At 38.5% G+C, this 25,295-nt stretch overlaps 2 protein-coding genes across 2 annotated transcripts; both read right to left on the reverse strand.

The window, feature by feature from the left end:
• Positions 1-2,524: 2,524 nt before the first annotated feature.
• klhl24a (kelch-like family member 24a) lies at positions 2,525-21,543 on the reverse strand. Its single transcript, XM_079452987.1, has 8 exons — positions 21,288-21,543; positions 18,864-19,727; positions 18,478-18,593; positions 16,346-16,530; positions 10,474-10,592; positions 8,089-8,277; positions 5,575-5,763; positions 2,525-4,668 (listed from the first exon to the last, which is right to left on the reverse strand). The coding sequence occupies exons 2-8, from the start codon at positions 19,662-19,664 to the stop codon at positions 4,468-4,470; spliced, it is 1,800 nt and encodes a 599-aa protein (XP_079309113.1). The 5' UTR covers positions 19,665-19,727; positions 21,288-21,543; the 3' UTR covers positions 2,525-4,467.
• A 1,449-nt stretch (positions 21,544-22,992) lies between these two features.
• LOC306892528 (putative G-protein coupled receptor 148) lies at positions 22,993-24,090 on the reverse strand (the record flags this gene model as incomplete). Its single annotated transcript, XM_079453655.1, has 1 exon — positions 22,993-24,090. One exon carries the CDS (start codon positions 24,088-24,090, stop codon positions 22,993-22,995), a length of 1,098 nt encoding a protein of 365 aa, XP_079309781.1.
• Positions 24,091-25,295: the final 1,205 nt, after the last annotated feature.

The following is a 25,295-nucleotide window of genomic DNA, read 5'->3' on the forward strand; positions in this document are numbered from 1 at the left end:
CATTTGTCTCTGTGTTTATCTTAATGTGTGTCTTTTCAAATTAAATCTGTAAGATGTTTCCTCATTCATGACATTTTTGCTTTGAATGAATAATGAAGAGTAAGGAAGATTATAAATTACACAAGAATTCATGCCTGCTGTAGACTAAGCATGTGGTCTATACTGTGAATTAGGTCCTTATTTCCATTCCGTGCATCAGTCTGTCCAAACCAAACATAGTCAATTCATATGCAAAAAAAAGTTTGATTCGGCGGCATTCATGCGTCACTTTAAACAATAGCCATTTTCAAACAGCAGCATCAGTGGTCCTATGTCACCAACCTCCAGTCTCTCAAGATAACAGTGACTTAATGTGAAATACCTTTGGAGAACATGTGCTCCTCTGATCATTAATAAAGTTTTGGAATTCAATTGATTTCAATAAATCATTTTTACCTTTCCAAATGCTTTAGAGTCTCGTTATAGGTTCAAACAGATCACTGGGCCAGGGGTAAAATGGATTAGTTAAACAACTTAATCTTTATGTGCAGTTTATTCCCGGTAATGAAAGCTTTTTGTCTACATCAAAGGTTTGCCACAAAAAATGGTATAATAAACTATTTGATCTTTATCCGTTCTATTTTAACCAGCGAAATAGCATTCCTCATACTACATTATGTTGTCGTGTTGATTGTTTATTTTTTACCGGATTTTGCTGGTTCAGGCTTGGGTAATTCACCAAGATCTTTCACATTATTGTGAAAGCTTATGCTTTAAAAACATGGCTTTGTTTAAGACATACATACGAGCACATTCATATTCGCTTAATAGGACTACGTGTTATAATCCCACTATTTCAGCACAGTTGAATTGCCCAGTAAGAGATTTCCCACACCTTATGCAGGGGGAAGCATTCAAGAACATGAATAGAGGAAAGGAGGTCTGAGGTTTCAATGGTTCGTCGGGTAGGCATACTCTTTCCTTGCAATTATCAGTGAGAGTTGTGTGTCCCAATTTCATCACATTATCCTGTGTGAAAGATGCTGCTTATAATGCCCTTTGTATGGTTCCCATCAACGACACATCATCAGTTGTGCACCTCATCCTCATTTGGTGTTTCGGCACTTTATCACAAGACACCCTCAACCAAGGGAGTCCCACCGCAGGTTGATCAGACCTGGGTGTGTGTCGCATGGTTATAAGGTCATCTGGCAGCCCATTGGCTTCTACTTTCTGCACCACTGGCAAGTTCTTGTTTATACTCCGCTGGACTATTTGTCAGATATGCTGACCTTAACCTGACCAGAGTAGTGACCTCACGCACAGCAAGTTGTGAACACATATTGGATTGGATTCAATTTATTGTCATTACACACATACAAGTACAGTGTAACGAAATGGAGTAAGAAGAAAAATACAGCATAACATGGGGAAGGTGAGTAGAAAAAACAAGCACACAATACACCATAGACAAGACTTGCAACAGGGGACATAATCCAGCTCAGGCAAGCAGCCATCCGGTCCTGCAGCCATTACGGCGCTGCTCACAGACCCGCTTATACACCAGAAGCAGTGAGCGGCTATCACTGCAGCTCAAAGGCTGGCCGGCCCAATGAATCGAACCGACAACCTTCAGGTCCCGACTCCGACTCGCTAAACATTAGGCCACTACTACCCAAACCGTTTATGCACAAACAGTTCCCCAGGTCGCATATGGCATAACAATACACCATACAACACCATTTTATCACGTGGTAACTTGGCAGCCCATATTGCTTCCTTCCGTTTCAACCACAGCCAGTGGCTGCTTCTCTCAGCGACAATGGCAAGTTCTTTGATTACCGTCCGTTGGGCCTGTCCTCTGATCCCCACTTTCTTAAGCAGCCTTGTAGTGGAACTGGAAACAAAGCCCCTGCGGCCCACTTCCACCTGGAACATTTTCGCTGTCCGTCCCTGCGCTTCAGCCTCCGCCGCCAAGTTGGCATACCTGAGATTCTTTCTTTCAAATGCTTTGTTAATGGTGTCTTCCCAAGTTACAGTCAACTAAACTATGAGGACTGTCCTTCTGGAGCTGGATAAGAGAACCATGTCCGGCCAAGGGGAAAGTAAGTCTGTGGTTTAAATCAACTTGCATTTCCCAATCCCTGGCTCTACTCGGCAGGCCTGGATCTGGGGTCAAGGGCCCGCAGTTTCTTCCCCTCCGTTTGCCTTTTTTGTGAGCTAGCATTTGCTGCCACTCACTTGGTCTCTACTGCTGCAGTCAAGCACTTCAGCACTTGATTGTGGCGCCATGTGCATCTCCGGTTTCAAGCCACAAGAATAGGTTTGAGGTTTGCTGGAGCTGTACTTAGGTGGCCTTATGTTTGAGGGCTCAATGAGAAATTCTAAATGAGAATTTCCACAGAATCTTGGATGAAAAACATACACCATTAGGAATGCATTTCTCCTCGGGCCACAAAAATGAAGCCGGATGTAGTAACACAAAGCTTTGCCGACAATTTCATGCATTTCTAATTTTGATGAAATGTTACACAATAGGACAGTTAATATATAAATATGAAAAAAAACTTTATTGAGGCACTTACAGAATTGAAAGTAAAAATAAAGCAAATATATGCCTATTCATTTTATTGCATAGGTTAATGTGTATTTACATTACTGTGTACTATCCAAAAGTTCTTTGGAACCGTAGTTAACAACCGGTCGATGGTTTCATCCTACAGGAACACGACTACCAGGATGTATAAAACCTGCTAGACAAGACATCATCTAAGAACTCACAAGATTTAATACAAATAACTTTGCAATATTATCTGAGCAGTAGTTATAAAATATAAATGACCTAGCTTGCTCAGTAAGTCAGTAATGACAAATCCACATTTTGTCACAATGCAACACGAGTAAAAACCAGTACATAGGCAAAATAACATTTAGGAAAGTTTACGACAGTTCATCAGGTAATAATAAAAAAAGAATGTATGTATAGAGAAATATTTAAATATGTTTATAGACACGCTTATATTTTTGTCATTCCAAACAGGAAGAGGTGCAGTGCCTTCCGGAAGCATTTAAGTAGTCGAAACTGATACCAGATGATTCTGATGTCTGTTTTCTGGACTCACAAGCGCGAGTCTGCTATTATCTTATAGCAAAACATAACAGTTTCTGTTCAGTCTCAAAGCATCAATCACTCAAGATGTTCCCAACCTTACGCATTCCGACTCCCGATACAATCTACAACTGCGAGCATCATTCATTCACCAATCACAAAACAACATGCATAACATTAATTTAAAGATAATCAAAAATGAAAAATGTATTTACACAAAGACAGCATATTACTAATACTAACACATACAAAAGTGCACGATTGGGGCTCTGAAAAGATAAAAATGATGATCGGGAAGGCACATCGTGGTTGTCGCACTAAAAATATTAATATACTTAAATAAAAATGACACACAGATGAAAACATGTAAATTCACAGCTGTACGGCTTGAGAACCCAAAATACATTTTAGAGATCAGAACTGCCTAAGGCCACAGTTGCTACATTAATAAACAAATGTTGCTCAAAAAACCTCCTGCAGCGAGGGTGATGTAGCAATTGTGTTTTTTGCCATTTGGCAAATTCAAAAACATAACAATATAATGTAGAAGGGGTCTGCGTAGTACAATACAAAACCACCCCAAATATTACCAGTTTACACAAAACAAAAGCAGACTTCCCCACACCAAGAAATCAACCAGTCTGTAAAAATGTAGGATTGATGCTACAAAATAAACAAAAAGTAACATACAAATACAGTAAAGTAGTTGAGTAAGGCAGACATAAATATGAATGAATGATGAAAAAATATTGATTCTAGATTTGTTAGGTAAAACAATACCAAACAAAAATCACAAAAGAGAAAGTATTAAGTGGGCATTTGTGGAGTCTGTTTCAAGTGATAGCTGTGCCGATGACAGCATCTAAATAACCTTATGGCTCCATCCGATTTCTGATACAATCTCTGACCTTCCTTAGAAGGAAGGGGATCATTTATGCATATCTGTGTTCCAGAGAAACGGCCAATACCAGGAAACTGGTGTGTCCGTGATAACATATCTTCTTAGCTTTCTAAGTAAACTGCTGATGAAAATATGAAGAGTTTGGTTCCAAAATGAGATAAAAATCATGTTTTTTTATTATGTTAACACATTTTTATTGTGTTTTATTGTGTTAGTTAGCTGTATTTTTTGAGTTATTATGACTCAAATCAAAACAAACCACCTGCTGTTTGTTTGATGTTAATTGGACTACACAATAAAAAAGATTAAGAGTAAACATTTTGGATTTATCTAATTTTAGAACCAAACTCTTCATATTTACGTTAATTGTATCTGTGAGAGAAAAATAACAAATAATGTGATATTCAGCACAAATGTGGATGTGCTTTATTGCCAGAACGCATTTACACATCCAGCTTGCTTGTGTTTGTGGCTTCTATCAGGCTTTGTGATGCTTCTCGCTGAAACGCTGTATTGTAACACAACCGTGGTAGGTGATGGGGCGCGGCATCGCGGCCACGCCCGTGATGATGCCAGAGGCGGGGTCATAACACAGAATATTGTCAGAAGCTTCGCCGTTCTCTCCTCGACCACCCAAGATGAAGATTTTCCCGTTACAAACTGATATCCCACAACTCTCCTGAATGTAGAAACAAAAAACAAACATCTTAGAAATGTATTTATTAAACGTTATATACAGCCACAGAAAAAATGAAGAGACCATTCCAAATTTCATTACATTTTCATTTATTCGGCATTTCTAGATGTATTGTGGCCAGTCCAGTGTTTGTTGTATTTAAAGAAAATCAAACCTCAGGAGTGACAAAGTCATCCAACAGCATGTGAAAGACAAGCATGTCAAGACACATGAAACCTTTGATAAAAATCTAGGTTATCACATAAAAGTAAAAGTTTTCCGAAATACATTTACAAATAGTACTGTTGTATTGCTTAAAAATGTATATGAACTTGGTTTCTTTACAATATTTGAGAAAAAAAGAGCATATTTTCTGTTATATTGACCAGTTTTAACTCCAGTTTTAATTTTCTGCGAATAAATGTATAAATTGAAACCATATTTTTATTTGAAATTTGGGAAAAATATTGTAAGTAGTTAACTTAACAAAAGTTAATTTAAACTAAACTATAATTTTACGTAAACACATACTTATACATAGTCAATTCAGCAAAGCAGAAAAAGATTTCGAAATGGTCTCGTATTTCTGTCCACGGCTTTATATTTCAAAATTCTATGAGAATTACCACTGTAATATGGTATTAATGCATATCTATTTAAAAATTATTTTTGCAGTTCTTCCTTTATTTGTACAGCTTAGCGAGAGAGAGGACAGGATGCGAAGTGGGAGGGAGAGAAGGGGTTGGGTTCGGGAAAGAACTTCAAGACGGGAATCTAACCCAGGTCGCCTTTTATTTTATATTTGATTATATTTATTTTACCCCTCCACAATACAACCTAGAAGCCCTTAAGGGTCAGTTTATTTCAGCTTTATAGCCACTGTACTCTAGAAAGAGCCGACCGTTTTACCTGTTTGTTAAAGGTGCTGACCACATGCATCCAGTGGTCCTGTGAAGGATCGAAGCAGTAGATGGCTTTGGTTAGACCCCCACAGACGTAGATGTGGTTATTGAGAGACACAGCAGAAATATTGGGTTTGGTGAAGGGAACACATGCTTTCAGCTGCCAGCTATCAGTCTCTGGGTCATAACACTGGACCTGATACACGCAATGCATAAAAAAACAAATATCTGTTTGTTAAAAGAATCGGTCTCACAAAAGTCCAAGTAAGTAAAACATTTTATTTCCAATTTTTTCATAAATTATTGTGGAGTTTATCATCAATAGCTTATCAGTGTGGGTCATTCTCATTAAAATGCACGCGTCCTCATAATATTCAGTTAGAATCTAAAAATTTCCGCCCTCTAGTGACTATCCATCTCAAATGACTACACCCAAAAATTGAAATTCTGTCATGACCAAACCGGAATACATTTCTTTGTTTGGTTGAACACGGAGAAAGATATTTGGACAAATGTTCGTAAACAAACTTTCATTGACTACCAAAGTGAAAAATTACAATTCTGTAGTCAATGGTGGTCAAAGGTGACTAAATGATTACAGAATTGTTATTTTTAGGCGAACTATCCCTTTAAGGCAGATGGCTTGGGCCGAGCATCTGTTAACTCCTCCCCTTCATCGGTCAGTCTGCTGCCAGTTCCATTTCAAAATGCAACGGCTGTTTATATACAGCCAATTAAATCGCAGAGAAAAAAATAAGCTACGCACACTATTTTTCTCATTCGAAACGTGCGGTTCACAGGGACTTTAACACTAAAACAGTGTTCTGGTCCTTCACTTTAATGTATAAATGGTAGCTAAATAAACAACAACAAAAAACAAAGGGGAGCCATTGTGTGTGTGATTGGCGGACTTGGTACATTTGGTGCAATGACAATATGTCATATGCACAAAAATATTATATTACATTAAATTGAATAAAACTATCCAACAGTTGTTGGTTCTTTGCGGAGGTCTACCGGAAGTAAAGTTTGGGCCACATAACGTTTGTATATCTTGCTGCTGAAAGAGAGCCTCAGGCACTCTACAGTAGTACAAAATATAGAGTAAATAGACAAGTAAAACAGTAATTAGGATAAAAATAGTCATTTAGGATACAGTAGAGTATACAAATACATTAACATGTGTGGTATGTGTGCAAGTGTGTCTTTAAAGAGCAGATGCCCGTTGTAGAATTTGTGGATGAAAGTATTTGGTAAAGCGTGTTTGGAAAGTATGCAGGTAAAGTTCCTGTTCTGACTCTGCGGAATTGTGAAATCACCAGATTTAAGTTTTGTTCATTTACTAGGAACAGATTTGCAGGGCATTCAGGAATTTAATGGGAATGTACCTTTGTGATATGGGCTTAAAAGTAAACAAAGACATTTTCTATGGAACTTTAAGCTTTCAGTTCAAATATCCTAAAGAAAACGTAAAAACTAAGAGACAAGACTTGTTACATAAAAGGAGAAAAATTCTGAAAATGCCCCATTTCTGTGGAAGTCAAGTTTCTATGAAACTGTATCAGTTTTTACATTGCTTTCTTTATTTTCTGTTCCGGATGGCAAGAATGCAGCAACTTGAGAAGTGGAAATCCAACCTGTGTAAATTGTTATCTGAGACAGCAGCGGTATCTGATACAACAATAACTTCACCACACAGGCCCACCTGTCCAGCAGGTACAGACCACCTGCATAAACACACACACATGCACTCCCCATCTGCTGTAAACTGCCATTCTGTTCAAAGACATGGCCCCATTTCAGGGTTTAGTACAAGCTGAGACTCCGCTAGTGCTCACAGATGATTTCAACAGATGCATGCTAACATGTGCTTTTGGTGACATTGTGTGAAGAGTCAATCGTCAATAAAAAAGAATAAAATTATAAGATACATTCATAACAACACTTCCCCTGAATTTTATTGCGTTTGTGTTCACAATGGATTGTGGGATCGCTATCTCATGAAGGAAACATGAGCATTTAACTCATTTTGGCCTAAACAAGGGATCTTATATGGCAAAATATATTTGCTAATACTTGTTTAGAACAGTTTCTGGTATTCGAGTGCACATATGATGTCTAAAAAAAGCATTCAGGCAGTCATCTCACTACTGAAGCCTACTGTATGTGAAAGGTTGGTAAAACTCTGCTGCTTTGGTTTTGTTCTATTTGCATTATTTATTGTTTCAAACAGAAAAAAGAGATGGCAGATTTTAGAAAAGGAGGGATGTGGGTACATTTACCCATTCAAACACAAACAAAAAAAGTTTACACCCTCCTTTTAAAAACAAATGTCATGAAGTCTTGTCTGTACACACACATGCAAAAACGTAAAACATGGCGTAATTCCCAGCTGTTATGTTAAGAATAAACACAGCAGCTTGATTTTTGGCATCTTATGATTCTATTTATCAAATAGACTTAATAAACACAAAAATGTTATTTATTCATACTGATGTGTATTTATATGTCTCCCCCTCACCTTATTGGAGCAGGTGTTTTCATTTGGCTGTCCTCCAATCACAAAGAGTTTTCCGGCACAGCTGGTGACCGCCGGTGAGGATACGGCTTCTTTCATAGGGGTGACCTCAGTCCAGCGATTGGAGAAGGAGTCATACACCTCCATGTTACTGAGACAGCACTGCCCATCATAACCTCCAACTGCATATACCTGCAGAAAACACATATCCAAAGACCACAGACTTGAAGGGATAGCTCACCCAAAAACAATTCTGTCATCGTTTATTTACCCTCATGTGGTTCAAAACCTGTTTATGACAGCTTGTAGAGGCCACCATAATAATTTACTGTTCACCATGTTGTTTCTACACTAGCACTAAACGGACAAACAGTTTAACCAAAAATGAAAATCCTGCCACCGTTTACTTCCTCATTTAAAACTCATATTACTTTCTATTGCCTTACAACTAAATATGATGTTGACTGTATGCATTATAGAGAAAAGTAAACATTCTACCAGAAAACAAAAAGGGTTATTCAAAGAGAGACATCATTCAAACATTTAGTACAACACAAGCTTGGTTAAAATAACGGTAAATTACATCATTAAGATAGAAACTCTTTCAAAACCCTCTTTGTAAGGGAATTGCAAACATCCTGAAAGGATGACACAGAGCCTCACACGCACCGACAGGAAAGACAGAAGTTTAACTGTTTCCAGAGAATCAGGTCTCCAAAGACGTGTGTGCATAGACCTATTTATGTTTCTGTCAGTGGGTGCTTAACCCCCCAGACTGACGCCTATGCATGTGTGCGCACAGTAGAAAAAAAGCATTACATCCAAGCTGGCATAATACTGAACCCCCTGTATCTGTAATAAAAACATATGTCGAGCAAACATCCAATATTACAAAAGACTTTCAAATAACATTCAGCTCTAACAAAGAACGCTATATTTCCCAATAATGTCTTGCAATGGGCAACTACAACCAGTTTGAGAGCCATCATACACATGCTTAGAAAACGAAGTAGAGCATGATTCTGCAAACAAGTTCTGGAAATAACCAAGTCAAAATAATTCTGTCAAATGTCAACAATCTGATTACTGCTATAACAGTGATCATAACAGATCCAAAACATGCACTCAACATCACAGAAAAACTGCACCATCGTTTTTGCATTGTTGGGTTGAAATGTGAAACATGTAACACTAGCCTATACTTGTATCCAAAGCAACTACAAATGAGACGCATAATAAGACTTTTGCTATAAAGGACATAACTATTTATGGACTACAACGTTAAGTTTACAGTAGTGTAGTAGCGAGATACGAAACGAGCTATAACTGAAGCAAAATACCCAAAATAAATACTATTACTATTTTTTATGAGTTATAAGTGCAAATGTTTTAAGCCAAGATGCGGATCAGTGACCTGAGAGCATGGCACTCTTAATAAACGTTAATTCTTAACTTTAAGCATGTTTGCATAGGTTTGCATTTCCTGAAAGACATACAATGAAAAGAAAGGCAACAACTGGCTTTTATAGTACCTTCTGAAAGCAAGGACAAACGGACCTGCAAAGACCTTGAATTCATCTACTAACCATTGAGTTGTTCCAAATGTTACAAGCATTCTTTAAAACAGTGGTCTCCTACCGCCCGTGAGTAGCCCGCATGAACTCTGTAAGGTGCCCGCTAAACACAGGGCTCACCAATAATGCTCAAGACAGCTGACAAATCTGTGACTATACCGATCAGCCAAGTGCTACACCGTCATGAAGGTTATTATTAGCAAGTGTTATAAGCTTTAATATCTGAAAGAAAACTTAATTTGGTTCTGTGAGTGTAAAAATAAGGCATCGCATGTTTAAAGTTTGAATGTATGTTATCAACAAGTAGCCCTCTAGAGGATTTTAGATATTTTGGTAGCCCTCGCTTACAAAAAGGTTGGAGACCCCTGCTTTAAAATATCTTTGTATTAATCAGAATAAAGAAATGCATTCAGATTTGGTTTATTCTCCTCCTTCATGGCTCATTCTCCTTCCTGGTGGAACATTCTTTCTAACTCGGTCCAGTAAACCACATCTCTCGCAAAGCTTTAAAAAACTACTAAAAAAGAATACTTAAAAGACAAATGAAGAAAAATAAGTTTTTAATCTACACTAACCCTCTCTCTTTCTCTCAACAGGTAGTGGTCTGGCTTTTGTTGAAACTAGTAACTTTGTATTAGTACCTATTGCACTATTGCTCTTTTATGACATATCGCTTATTGCTCCCTGAACTCTTTGTAAGTCGCTTTGGATAAAAGCGTCTGCTAAATGACTAAATGTAAATTTGGAGCAACTCGAGGTGGAGTAAATGAAGACAGAATTGTCATTTTTGGGTGAACTGTTCTTTCTCTCTTACCTTCCCCAGAAGGACAGTCATCTTGTGCCTCCAGCGACCCTTGTTCAGAGAAGCCACTTTGATCCAGAGGTTGAGCTGAGAGTTATACATCCACACGTAAGTGGTGTTGATGCGTCCACCTGTAAACAAAAACCACAACAATATTAACAAATGCTTCCTGTTGCTCAACGGCACGATTAGGAAGAAATATGTAAACCTCAAACACACTGTCAATCACTTTGGATAAAAGCATCTGCACTAAGAACAGCATTTAAGTAATAGTGACAGACTAATATTCAAACACCTTGAAAATATCACCCCATAGGTTTTTTTGAATTCTCTCAAACATTTTGTTTAATAAATGCTTATTATAACTACACCATGTATGTCCTATTTGTGATAATTGTGTTGTGTAAAGTGGACATTATTTTAAATTGTTTGGGCAGATGGGCATTTGGGTAATATCATGAACAACAGTTATCATGTTAAATGGATAGTTCACCCAAAAATAAAAATTCTGTCATCATTTAAAAGAAGATATCTTTAAGAATGTTGTAAAACCGGCACCCATTCACTTGCATTGGTTTTGTGTCCATACAATAAACGTGAATGGGGGCCAGTGCTGTTGGGTTACCAGTTGGGGCACTGCACTTAAAGCCAAAGAGGTTATTTGTTCCCAAGTCTGTTATTAAACAAAGTCAAACCACAGTGCTCAGAGTCACAGCTGTGGCTCCGTCTGATCCAAACCTTACATTATTTGTTGTATTTTATGTTAAGCTTGATCTAGAGTTGATAATAGAGTTTAAAGCCTTATTATGTTGATTTGAGTTTGTAATAACGACATTTTTGCGCATGTACACAACCCAAATGTAAAGAGAACTTCAAATAAAACTTAACAAGAGAATTTGCATATCGTTTGTTTTCGCTTTAAACGGATTCGAAATGATCCAGTGGTGTCTCAAGTAATAGTTCCCTGAACTTCTCTGTGGTTAGTTTCCTTTTAAACGTCTCAAATATCACATTGTTCGTCTTCAGGGCGCTTATTCAATGCTGCCTTATAGGGCTCTGGTGCGGAAAAAACGGGAGAGCAGAGCACTGGCGCTCCTGCTATAAGGCATGGGAGTCTAGTCTGTCGCTAAAGCACCTTTTGGGGTCTGGAAGTGAGGTTTATCTGCATCCCCCCCTCTCTCTCTCACTCTCCCGTTGGCATTCGTAACACCTGATTGCTGAAGTGCGCCTCTTTCGTTGGAAACAAATAAAAAACGTCACCAGTGGCGATCTCTGCAAATCTGATCACTCTCAAATTAATATTATTAGTCAACCGTTTTAGTCGCATTCTGGAGCCCTGTCTGAGACAAGCCACGGCAGTCTCTCTCTCTCCCACGTGCGTGACTAACACCTGGCAGTGAACCGCTTCACTTTATTTCTGCTTTAAATGCAGATAATGAAGGTGTCAGATCTGCTCAAATAGCTCGAGACACTTCTTCCCTCGTACAGCTCCCCACTGCATCACGTGCCCCGGTTAAACACGCTCTACCGTTGAGATTTGATCAAAAAGGGGAAGTTCAAAGAGGAAAAAGAAAAGGTAGAAAGGAAAGAAGAAGAGGGTTTATAAGGAAGGAGAAGCTCAGCAACGGATCTGTAAACAAAACCTTGAATTAGAGGGTACGTGCATGTTTTGTCCTTTAATCTTGAAAAAACGCAATAAAGCCTCACTTCAGGGCTTTATAAAGCTAGACTTACTGGTCTGCCTGACTAAGCAATTTTGTCTTTGTTAAGAGTCGGGTGTTTTTGACATTCATTCAGAATGAGAAGACCAGACAAACAATGTTAAAGACAAAGTCTGTCCCCTGGCGACACTTACATGCTGTCAATGAACCTGTTAACCAAAAGGGTAAACGACTATATAACTTGATAAAAAGCGTACATGTGGGCAGTAAATCTCATGATTCTCATATGACCAGTGGCCTGTATCACAAAGCCGGTTTAGGTTTTCATCCAGGTAAGTTTGCGTTTAGTTTGAGCATACTCTTGAGTTTTCGGCCTCAAGAAAGTGGATTGGTTTTGAGCGGGTTTCGTCGCCATGGTAACTAAGGCTACACGGCTAACCTGCTCCGGATTGGTTTTATTCTGGGTTAGAGATCGCCAACCTATCTGATGCAGTGAAGCCACTCCCCATGTATCTCTCGCTCCAAAAAACTTTAAAGTGAAAAGATGTTAGAAAGAAATGATTTTGCTTTCGAAGTGTTTATTTGTATTGTATATTTACATTTATTGATTATAATTAAAAAAACTTTCATATAATTATTATATAGAGTTGATAAATAATATTTATTTATTAATCTTAAACATAGCATTAAAATTAACAATATAACTATATACATATAAAACAAACTTTAATATATAAAGCATTTTAAAATAATGAAATGTATACATATCATCTCTTTATCTTTTTGTAAACCTATATACATCATTTAAATTCAGTTGATTGTATTGATATAGTCACTAGCTGCCTTCTCAAACTTTCACCGCAGCAGTGTTTACTCCTGCCTTGTAAATGTGTTTCAACTAACTAGATTAGACATCTTCAACAGAAAAGAGGATTGCGCCGTTACTCGCAGGAAGTAAATCAAACAGATGATGATGTCCATGTTCCGTGTGATTGGCTGTTTGCCGCACGTGTCACACTTTCAGGTGCACGCGCCTCTTGAACTCCGGAAAACAAACCGGAGTTGACAGAGAGCGTTTATACCAAGCATTGTGCTACAGCTGAAACTGATTGAACCAGGTTGGGTTTGTCTGGTTTTGCAACTTTCTCTAGAACTCAGTGTTTGTTCACCTTGCTTTGTGATACAGGCCACTGGAAGAGACTTTTCTCAATTGCACTGCATGTTTTGAGGAACAAGGCTGTTTTATCACTTACAGACAATAAACAATAAATACAATAAAGTAAAATTGTTGGAAAAAATATCGCAACCTTATATTACAATACTTAATATCTTTCAAAAATCTAGAAGAACTGGATTAAACTACACAATTTCTATAGGCATCACCGACTTGTCAACTTTGTAAATGGATGCATATATGGCACCAAAGAGCTTCAGCCTGTAATGTTATTTATGTCTTGCAACACCCCTGCACATTAGAGCGACTGCAAACAGGAAATGTCAGATTACTGGACGTTCATTCAAAATGTCAAGTTAAAATACATCGGGCCTCCCAGTCACGCCTCATGTCGGCGCCGGACGGAATGATTTATGGGTTCTATGACAGTGAGAAGTATAAGCAGTACACCACAAGCCTGCATATCTAGTGATGACCTATATTGAACATGAGGAAATGCAGAACAATTACAACTTGTCACATTCAGGCATTGGAATGAAGTTTAAACCGCCTAAACTGAGCATGGTGACTGTACTTAATGGTGATGTCACAAATGAGCATATGAAATCAGAATGAAGGTAAAGATTATTTTGCAAGTCAAGCAATGTGCCTGTAAACCTCCAGAGAAGATGACACAAGAGTCTCACATGCACACACAAGAAATGATAACAGCTTCCGAAAAACATTTCTCTAAGGACATGTGCACACATCTATTAAACCCAGTGGGCAAAATGCTTTGTTCCATTAAAGAAAAACATCTCTCACAAACATTCTAAATAAAAATACGTATAATAGTATTTAAATAAAATATATAGTTATAGTTGGAGAGGTAATAAAGATAAGTTTACTAGTACAATGGTGATTCAAGAGTATGACACTTCAGAGCAGCAAATTGGTTAAAAGGTTCCGTTTCACACAGCTATAAGAAGATCAAGTGGCCACTTATTAATATTATTTCCATTTATGTGACCCTGACTGTGAAAACCAGGATCAAATTCTTATTACATGATACAAGATATTTTACCATATTTGAATCTTTAACATGGCCTTTCTCATTCAATATTAAAGTTATTAAGGTTATATTTGCAGAACGTTCTTTACATTACGATTTTATGTAGAATTAGTACATTAATAAAAGGTTTCACAGGCAGGGTCACATATATTCTCATAAATGACAGTAAACTCATCTAAACTGTAATAACAAATGTGTTTAAAACTTTGGGAATTATGTTGTGACTAAAATAATTCATCAAAACTGTTATATTTGACCATCTTCAATATAGTATCTCCTGGATGGCAGAAATGTTCATCAGCCATTTTTTCAGCCAACATCTTGAGGTCTTTCCCTAAACAATACTGAAGGACTTAATGTATACTGGACTGTGTTTTCGTCAGCCATCCATTTAAAAAAAAATATTAAATACAATTTTCTAAATGAAGGAAATAATAAACTAATTTCAGCCATTAAAGCATAGGATAGGAAGGTCAAGAGAAACATTTCACTCAAGTGACTCAAATTTGTGTCTGTCAATTGTGATTTTATCCTGCTCTGAAATACTGTCCTCTATGCCAGAAACAATAAAATGATCTGCCTGCCTGTGATTTTGTTCCTTTTTTCTGTTTAATGCTGAAAATTAGCAGGCTGGCCACCTCTTAGTTTGGATTTCAGTTTTTCCAAGAATTCCATGAGTGGACAGCTGAACCAGCGAGCCTGCAGGATATGGCTTACAACAGTGAGGAGACAGATTTAGTAAGAGGCCTTTGAACCTAAAGCTGGAGGCCATCCAGCTGCACGTGCACACAACAGCAGCAATGAGAAGCTTGTGTTTATGTGTGTGTGTGTGTGTGTGTGTTTGAGAGAGAGAGATCCACGTGAGAACATAAAAACAGCAACACTGCTCTTTTCAGGGAAAACAAAAACACACGCTACTACATGTTTTCACAGACTCAAAGAATTACCAAGAAACAAGAATTCCCTGATTCGGTATTCCGCTCTATGAAATTAAGATTTCACTGACAAAAACACAAATGACCTAAAAAAGTTTAGCTCAAATTTCAATGCATAAAATCTTTATGATCATTCAGTAAAAAGCTGAATTTAATACAGTCCGCATGAACATGACCTGGATCACCGGCGACCCTTGGGCCCGGAATGACATCATGCAATAACAACAGCGAACTTTGCAGCCGAACCTGGAACAGTCCTGAAGCTATTCTGGCACAGATACACCCTTAAGCACAGCCCTCGTGATGATTCCAGTTTAAATGTCCCAATCTCTCATCCAATGGAACGCTACGCCGTGCCAATGAGAACCCACCCTTGGCACACTGGCTGGTCACAGAGGCAGATGTTGTTTCCTATTTTTCCCAAACTACAAGCAGCTGTTCCAGAGATTTCCTCACGAACAAGACATTTTTCAAAGCCCACCGCTGAGAAGATTCATTTCTAAAAGTTATCCACACATTAACAGAACTTGTTGTTTAGATGAAGCTCAGCTGAAACATTTTAAAATGACATGAGATCAGTACCAGCAGTAATTTGAGACAGAAAAACCCTTTATGGTTCTTTTCAGGGGGAAACAGAAAGGTGGTCTTGGAGACTTAAAATGAGGTAGACATAAAAACAGGCAACAACAACATTGTCAAATAAAAAAAAGAAGAAATTGTTGACTTATACTTCAACACTCCTGTATGTGTGAGTCATATTAAAAAATGTTAATTTATGTCCTCCCATCCTTATGCGTAAATTTAAGTTTCTTCCTTTACAGCAACCACAACCCTGTGCCATCACAGCTCAAAAGTGGATTCAGCGTTTGTGTTCAGGTTCTACAAAACCAGCCACAAAACTCAGTAACTGTAACCAAGTAAAGGACACACCAGTTCAGAAAGTACAGAAAATACCTCCCTGTTCAAACCAGGCATGACGTTACGTGTTTTCAGCATATCTTGGGAGAATTATTATGAGATAAAACGCGTGGATAAGACTCATTGAAGAATGAGAGGGTCTCACCTGACACAAGAATGTCATTACGGAGGGCACAGACTGCATACTCAGATTTAGTGTACTCGGGGTGCTTTGCAAGAGACGTCCACTCTCCCGTCACTGGGTCGTAGCACTCTGTGTAGGGCAGATTGAACCCACCGACGCGCTCACAGCCGCCCACCACCACGATGACCTCAGAGAATCCTGTCGATCTGCAGAAAACATGAAAGAGAATCATACAACACCATTGGGCTATCATGAATATTCATATGAAATCAAACCGGATTGTAAATCTGTATGAGACAGTTCACGTAAAATACAACTTTATAAATTAAACATGTATTCATTTTAAAATTATCCATACATGAAATTTTTCTAAATTTACTTCAGTTACGTTTTATATAATGTAACATATAAGTATATGTACAGGTTTATGTAGTATACAGATAGTACAGTATACAGTATATGACATAACTTGTCAATATCATTTAACAGTTCAAAAAGATTGTACAAACGTATTCCATTTTGTATATATCAAATTATTTAGCAAGTTATTGCATGTCACATTTCTCTGCAACCCCACAATGAACTGACCTATTGACCGAGACAAAGTGACGCAACAGCCACTCTGAACAATGAAAACACTGTTGTGATGTCAAAATCCTGCATACTTCCTTTGAGCACACTACTGCGAAAATAACCGAGAAAAGTATGCGTGCACGTGTGCTTGGTTTTTGCCTGAAAAATGTGTGTTTATAAAACCATAAATCATTTTGAAATACGATGTCTAATCAAGGCACAGATATGACCCCTCCAATGAAAGCAGCAAAGATACAGACTTCAAAGACACAGATAAAACCCCACACACAGATACGGCTCCTTAGTACAGATGCAGACTACATATGTAAAAATGTTTTTAAGTACTGATAATGACTCCAAAAACAGATATAGACCACATATTGAGAAACTGCTTCCAACTACAGATAACGCTTCCGAATCCATCCGGCTCCTACAAAAGTATGACCTTAACAAATTTACTTCCTCCAAATACACACATTGCCATACATAGATAGGGCATTTAAAAAAGATATGTGCCCACAAAACGTTTGTTTTAAGGTCTCTCTTTCGAAAGGGTCATTTTTCTTAACAAAAGTACCATGGGTAAAGGACCTGTAAGGAGTGCTGTTCCAAGTGGTTGTCAGTGTGCTGCTATTAGCGGTAGGGGTCTTTTTTAAGGGTCACGATTTTAATATAAAACAAACGATTCCCAAATAGATGTCTATTTGACAGTTTATGTGCTATAAAATGCGGAATAGAAGATTAAGTCATTTTGGACAGTTAGATTACAACTAACTCTCTAGAGTGTTAAAAGGAGCAACAGTCAAGTAATGGATTTTAAACATTAAAGGCTGATCTTGCCTTCTCTAAATTCAGAAAACTCCACTTACAGTAAGTGTAGTGCACATAATTTCCTTGCCTGAGTGCATTTTCAGTACAAAAACAACTTTGATGAGTCAATATCCGTGTATTTAACACAATTTAATAATGTTTTAAAAATCAACGTTGCGTTAAGTATTCAAGGACAGTGTGCTTCGTTTCATCTCCAGAAGACACATAAGTCACACATGAGAAACTGTTTCGCACTGACTCACTTACAAAACAAGGCCAGTGTTACTGTACATCACCTTTTTCAGAAAATTGTGAATACAGAAATAGGAAATGAATGCAACTATACAATTTTTCTTTTAATATGAACTAAATTTTGAAATATCTGCTCTATCATGACAAGAAAGAAAGTTGATCCACACAGAATCCAACAGCTTTTAGACCCCATTGATTACCATAGTAGGAAAATTTACATTATAATTTTTTGTTCTGTTAAACACAAAAGAAGATATTTTGAAGAATGTAGGACAGTAAACACTTCTGGGGCACTTTTGACAACTATTGTCTTTTATCCTACTATGGTAGTCAATGGGGTCCAAGAACTCTTTGGATACAAGCATTCGTCCAAATGTATTTCTCTGTGTTCATCAAAACTGAAATTTATACATGTTTGGAAGAACTAGAAAGTGAGTAATTCATGACATGATTACATTTTTGGGTGAACTATCTCCTTAATTCTGCCGGATAAAGATGCCTCTTATGTCCAATCTTACCTGCGGGGTCTGGTACGTGGTGACATCATCTCATTGCCAAGCACATGGTATCGACGTGCCTCATGCAGGAGCTGGTAACATTCTGGAGCATTCTGGATCAGCTGATCACCTTCCACCTGCGGCAGAGAAATATTTTCTTTCCTCAACACCTGATCGCTTTTACTCCTTCATCTTCCTGTAGATGTACATGTCTTCAACATTGTTTTTGAAGATATTTTCAAATAACCCCAAATATCTTGATTAGCTGGTTCAGGTGTGTTTGATCAGGAAACCAGATCTACAAAAATATGCCGCACCCCACTATAATGTAGTTTCATCGATCTAAAATGAATTATGTAGAATCCATTAAACATTCCAGCTCAACATTTTTTAACTGTGCCTCTTACCGTCTGGACAAAGTAGTTTGGGTGCAGGAGAGGCAGTCGGACATGCTGCAGCAGGTCTTTTAACACCGGCCGGCGGTACTCTACATTGTGATAGACCCAACGCATCGCAGCTTCGAACACAAATTCCTCCCTTCCAATGGACAGCTCGTCACTACCTAAATATTCCTCCAGCTCTTCCTTGCGCAGGTCCAGAAACTCTTCATGCTGTGCCACCTCTGGGAAATTCTGCAGGGCGAAGCCACGGCAACGACTGGCCAGTTGTTTAAGAGAATGAGCATCTGCGAAGCGCTGGATACCAAGGCAGTTGCACGGGTCCAGCTGCTCCTCCAGAAATTTGGCACATGCGTCCCGCAGAGTGACGATATGGAAGAGGCTGGAGGTCTCGAAGAGGAACTGGACATTCTGCGTGGTGATGCAAGCACGGCCCGTGTAAACGTACTGCAGGAACGTGTCCATGGCGTCCGCCTGGATGCCGTTGATCTCCACCAGCATCTCTTGACTCTCCCGATGGTCATTACAGAACATTGCACGGAAGTAGCTGCTGTACGCAGACAGCACGGCCCGGTGACAGGGAAACTCACGACCCTGGACGCTGATGATCACATCCGTGAAGAGACGGCTGTCTCTGAACTCGTTGAAAACCTGGAGGACGGTCTCGGCGTGGGAAGATCCGGAAGAGAAGTTGTAAACCTCGTTTAGTTTCTTGGAGTCCATCTCAAAAACTTTACGCTTGATTGCCGGAGATTCTGGTACACCACCAGAGTTCTCATGATTTAGACGGCGACCCAGAATGAGCACCATGACTTTATCTGACTAACAATCACGATATATGGCTGCAGGAAACCGGTCAGCTACCATCAACACCTGTTAAAGGGACAGCGTTTACACAAATTATACACCGGTGAAATTCAGTCCTACTAGTAGAGGTACACCAACTTAAGTTTAGTTTAAAGTCCTTCCATGTTAACATGAACAGACTTCCTTAACAGCATTAAACACACACAAAAAATGTATTACACTGTATCATAACTGAGATCTTTTAGAAAGATATTCAGAGAAATAAGTGTTATACAGCCAGGACAAGCACAAGGATGTGAACATACACATACTTAAATTTTGTTCGTTTTTCTGGCAATTTCACATGATATTATAATATAATTAATAAGTTCTAATGTGTCACGAGGGCCACGATAACCCTAACTCAATAAATGCAAACACGTGTTTTAGGCTAAAAGGCAAACTATTGCACAGAGACAAGATGAGGTATTGAGAAGGACACAGAAAACATCAACACACATGACCTCATGGTAATTATAGAGCACAAATATAGAAGGAACACCGATTCTTAGGCAGAAAGATAGAGGAGATAGTGAGTTTGTGCAATCTTTTGTTAAAGTCACTCCAGTTTGTTTTGTTGTGGAAGAACATGAACGGTTGCTCAATATTTCCTTCAAAGCTGATACTGTTTAGAAAGCAAAAAATGCCCCGTGCGGACTGAAATGATGAGGTCACAGAAGTGAATGCAACTGTGTGTAATTGTACATGAAAAATACCTCTAGGACATATTTAGTTGTTTTACAGAGACTAAGCTGCAGCAGATTCTGGAACACATGCTGTTATACTTTCATATGCTTACATAGAAATGATTTACATGCCTAATGTATTAGGTAGCCCGCTGTATTTCCAGACTGAACTCCATCTCAGTTCTTAAAACAGTGAGAGGTACAGTATATGCCCACAACAACACATGCAACATTTATAAGAGGTTTCTCGATATATTAACTGATAGTCAGTATCTTACTAAAATCAACTCGAAATCATAAATCATATCTCAAGTTCTTGCAAATTCCTTGTTTATGTTTGACTTGGTTTTTGCAGTAAATACCAAAAAACACATTAAAGCAATGCATTTTAATACGATTTTTTTAGGGGAAGAATCAAATTTACTATTTGTATAATAATATAGATCTCTGTCTAACACTGACGTTGTTAGATATCAAAATACAATTCTTTCCATTCGGATGGATTTTGATGGCATAGTTGCACATCAGCCACTACATGGGACACTAGTGCATCATCCTACTTGTCACATCTTCAGATAGAAACTAAACCTGGAAAAGTACGAACATATGTGTAAAAAAGCTCAAATCTTATTCCTGAAAGCACTAAAGCGTAAAGGTAACCATGAATAGACAGGCAGACATAAATGTATATAGAAAGACAGTACAAAGGAATTGATGGATAGACCGAAACGCCAGTCTATTTACCGCAGCGCGCCATAAGCAGGACGCAAGGCTGCTCCAAACATATTTTAAAACTCATATGAAGTACAGTACAAAGATACGCATCGTGTCCCGTTTCCAGTATCGCATTACAAGTGCTGACCTCGATTATAAAAGCTATTCATAAAAAAGTGAAACTTACATATCCCAGGAGGCCAACTTTCTGGAAAACATCAAGAACAATTGCCAAAATTAAATATTGTCAAAACTGTATGTCACAAATACAATCCTTTGTTTGCTAAAAGAGATCCATACGACTGTAAAGTTTTCTTTAAAAACGTCCGTCTCATAGTCACTCAGCGCGTGTTTTGGCACAAAGAGCGTATACACAGCTTATGTGTGCCATTCGCCGAACGCGTCTCTCCTGACAGCTGCTCACCACAGTGCTCACGGGAACTGTAGTTATATCAGCCAGTAATCACATGCTATTCAACTAAACAACAACATCATATCCCATAGTCCTTAGCGGCACAGTTTCCATGTGGCTGGCCGTTGTTTGCAAACAAAACCCCCAACAGCTGAGAAATGATGAAAAGTAGATCCGATTATACATATTGTGTAATGTTGTTTTTACGTTCGTAAAACACGTTTAATAGTCTTTTAAACTATAACGTGGATGTTCTTTTACAACAAAACATTAAAGTAGACTGAATGTTACAATAAGGCAGTCAATTTAAAAGCGCTGATATATCGTAAACAACGCTCGATTGGGTAACAAATCGTGACGTACAGGAGCCGAACTTGAGCTTCCAGATATTGTTGTACTATACTGAATCACTGATACTGATTGTACTAGTTTAAGTTGGGTATAAAAAACAAATAAAAGTATACATATTGCGCTGTGACACCGTTTTGTCACTTTTACCATATCATTTTTTTACTTCCGCAACGAAGCATACCATTTGACACGTAAACTGCGCCATCTTGTGGTTATTCCACAACGACTATTTCACTAGCACTGACATCTAAAATGTCGACTAAAACAATCGTTTCACAACTCAAATAAAACTAAGCTTTTTAGTTTAATAGAATACAAACATTTGAATATTAAAACAATGCTTGATTACCTAATGTACAGAAATATGGTTTGTAAATCAGTGTACACTGTTAAATCATTTACAGTGGTAACGTGCAGACTACATGTTATTTTGCTGCCAACATTTCTTTAAGTACAATTACTTGGCTTTAAGTAATTACATTAACACGTTATAATGAGCAATTTCAACTTTTCTTAAAGTTATAGTAACTTAATTTCAAGTTATATCAACTTACAACTGGCCAAAATTAAGGAGGCAAATAAAATAAATGAATACTTTTACAGCATAGTTTTTGTCATTACAACCTCCAAAAAGTGCTGCATGACATGTACATACATTTCAGTTTCATATACACTACAGAACGCCCTGGTATTGTTGTTTGATACCATTACTGTACGCCACAGTACCTTTTTTGTAAGGAAGATGGGGATAAGAGCTGAAATAAGCATCTTTAAAAATGAAAATTGGACCAATCTTTTAATTATGATTATATTTATTTAGCTTTTACAAAAATACAACATGTCTGATACACCATAAAAAGACAAAAAACCTAACAATTAGCCTATCAAATACATTTTTGGATACATTAATTCTGACAATGATAGTGTCAATGCTTTAAATGTCACCCTTATTTTCATTTCACCTGTGTCATAACCCTCTCAATCTCATTAACTTTACCTTCCTTAACAAAACTCCAGTCGAGCTAGCACAGAATGTTTTCACTTCAGAAACTGTTGGGCAAAAGCACAGCGATCTTTTCAAGTCTTTTTTACATCATCTGAACAAATCACTTCTTCAATGGTGTGATCTTTATACCACAGGTGTGATGGTTCTTTCCCTCTTCAGTCTAAAAAACTGAAGCAGCACATCGCGCAGTTGTCTATAACGGAGACCGTACAGGTAAGGTGCCAAGGCTTTGGGCAGGATTAGTAAGACGTTACACACCACCAGGGACACCCATAGGTTGGCTGTGAGGTCTAAAGTCTCACTCTGGTGTCTGTATAGCATCAGTTCGATCACTAAAACCAAAATGGGACAAAACGAAAGGAACAGATGGAGATAATGGATGAGGAACGTTCCTCTTGCACGGGAAGATGCTGAACTCCGGGTGCAACAGTACAGGATGAGGTAACCAGAAAACACAAGGAGGAGCATGACGAGGATACCAACGACCGTCAGCAACATGGAGACGTGTAGCGGGCGTAAGTGACTCACGGTCAAAATCATCAGTAATGGCAGGGAGCATATGTGGACGGCGCAAGGGCCTGTACTATGGTACCAGACAAAAATGCCAACAGATGCTGCGGGGAAGAAGACAGAGACCGCCCAGATCGCGGCTATCACTTCGTAGGTCCGGGAGACAGGCCACCATGCCAGGTAGCGTAGAGGAGCCAAGACCGCAAAGCAGGTATCCAACACCATTGCTGTAACACTCAGCACTCCTGAGCTGTACAGGACACCCGACAGGAAGAGGACCATGGCACAGGGCCACTCCGTCATCAGCACACCAGCGGAGTTGATGCATGCACTAACAATGTTAATGCAAACAAAGATCAGGTCGCTGAGGAGAACATTAGCCAGGAGGAGGTAACGCGTCTGTTGCCGCAGGTTAACCCGGGACAATATACGTATTAGAAGAACCGGTGTGGTCAGCAACATGGCAAAGAGGGCCAAAATGGGGCACACCTTGATTACCTTCGTGTGGTAGGTCGGTAGAAAGGCATGCCACTCGTGTGCAAACATCTCCACAGGGCTTTCGGAGGAGTTCGATGATTTGAGGGAATTTCTGTGAAGCTCTGCACGACCCGATCTATTGTACCAATCGCCAAATGAGCAGAGCAGCGATAGGAAAAGTTCTTCCGCAACTAGGAACAAACGCTCTGACTTTCCCTCCATCAGAGTTTCCATTTCTTGGCATGTGTTTGCTAGTCCAGTCCTGCACAGAAAAACACTGACAGGTAAATGTTCGTTTCTTTCCTGTGAACCGTGATAAGTAATTCAGGGGACAGGAGAAAGGTGCAGATGTTGATATGTGGCGAACACGCTTGTTGATCGTCACCAAGGAGACAACATGAAACGAGTAAATATAACATCACAGCAAATGGATCAGAATGACACTCAAGGCATACATATTGATATGTCTTCCTAGTATCACAATCATTACGTAACATTTACACTGTTATTTTTGGACTGATTGATTGTTTAACTTAGAGGCCTTAGTACCACACGGGTTAAAGATTGATCTCTTATGGGAAACTGGAAAAGACACAATCAGTTCTGAAATGTACATTTATTTTAGCAGTGAACAAAACAGCAGTATAAAACCTGATTTGCAAAAATAATTTGAATCACAATTGTGATATAGAGTTGCATAAAGTTGGAAAGAAATGGCTGAATTGGCTATTAAAAATGCAATCTGTAGATATGCCTCAATATCGCAATTTGCTTGAAACAGAAAAAAGCAGAAAATTGAAATCTACATAACACAGAAAATTGACATCATACCAGACTGCTAAATTCTTTACTATGTACCAGCTTGTATATTTGCACCAATCATTTATTTGTTATTATCCACAATAATTTTATGAAGAATTGCAGCTTTGTAAAACATTAACCAGGGCAAATGTTAAAAGTCCAGTGTATGAAATTTAACGGCATCTAGCGGTGAGGCTGCGAATTGCAACCAGCCGCTTACTTTCGAAGCACTACCGTGGCTGACACAGGACTAAGATGTCTTTACGCTTTCTGTTCTTTTCGGAAAGGGATAACGTGTTACGAAATGCGCTCTGTAGAGCAGTTTGTCCGTTTAGGGCTACAGTAGAAACAAAATGGCGTCTTCCATGCAAGGGGACCCGCGGTGCATGAAGATAGAAATATCTCATACTAAGATAAAAAAAGTGTCTTTTAACACCTCTGAAGAAATATTTATGTACATTATCTTGCATTTCTATTCATAGATCTGCCAAAAATGACACATTGGACCTTTAATTATACGTTTCTTTTCTCATATTTCAGTCACTTTCTAGGTAGAGCAAGCCTCAGTCAAAACGCATTTCAGCATTCTCCCTCTAGCAGGCATTTTCCAGGGCTGCTTTGCAAGTTCTGCTTGACAT

This window comes from Barbatula barbatula (assembly GCF_947034865.1).
Source record: "Barbatula barbatula genome assembly, chromosome: 3".
Taxonomy (NCBI): domain Eukaryota; kingdom Metazoa; phylum Chordata; class Actinopteri; order Cypriniformes; family Nemacheilidae; genus Barbatula; species Barbatula barbatula.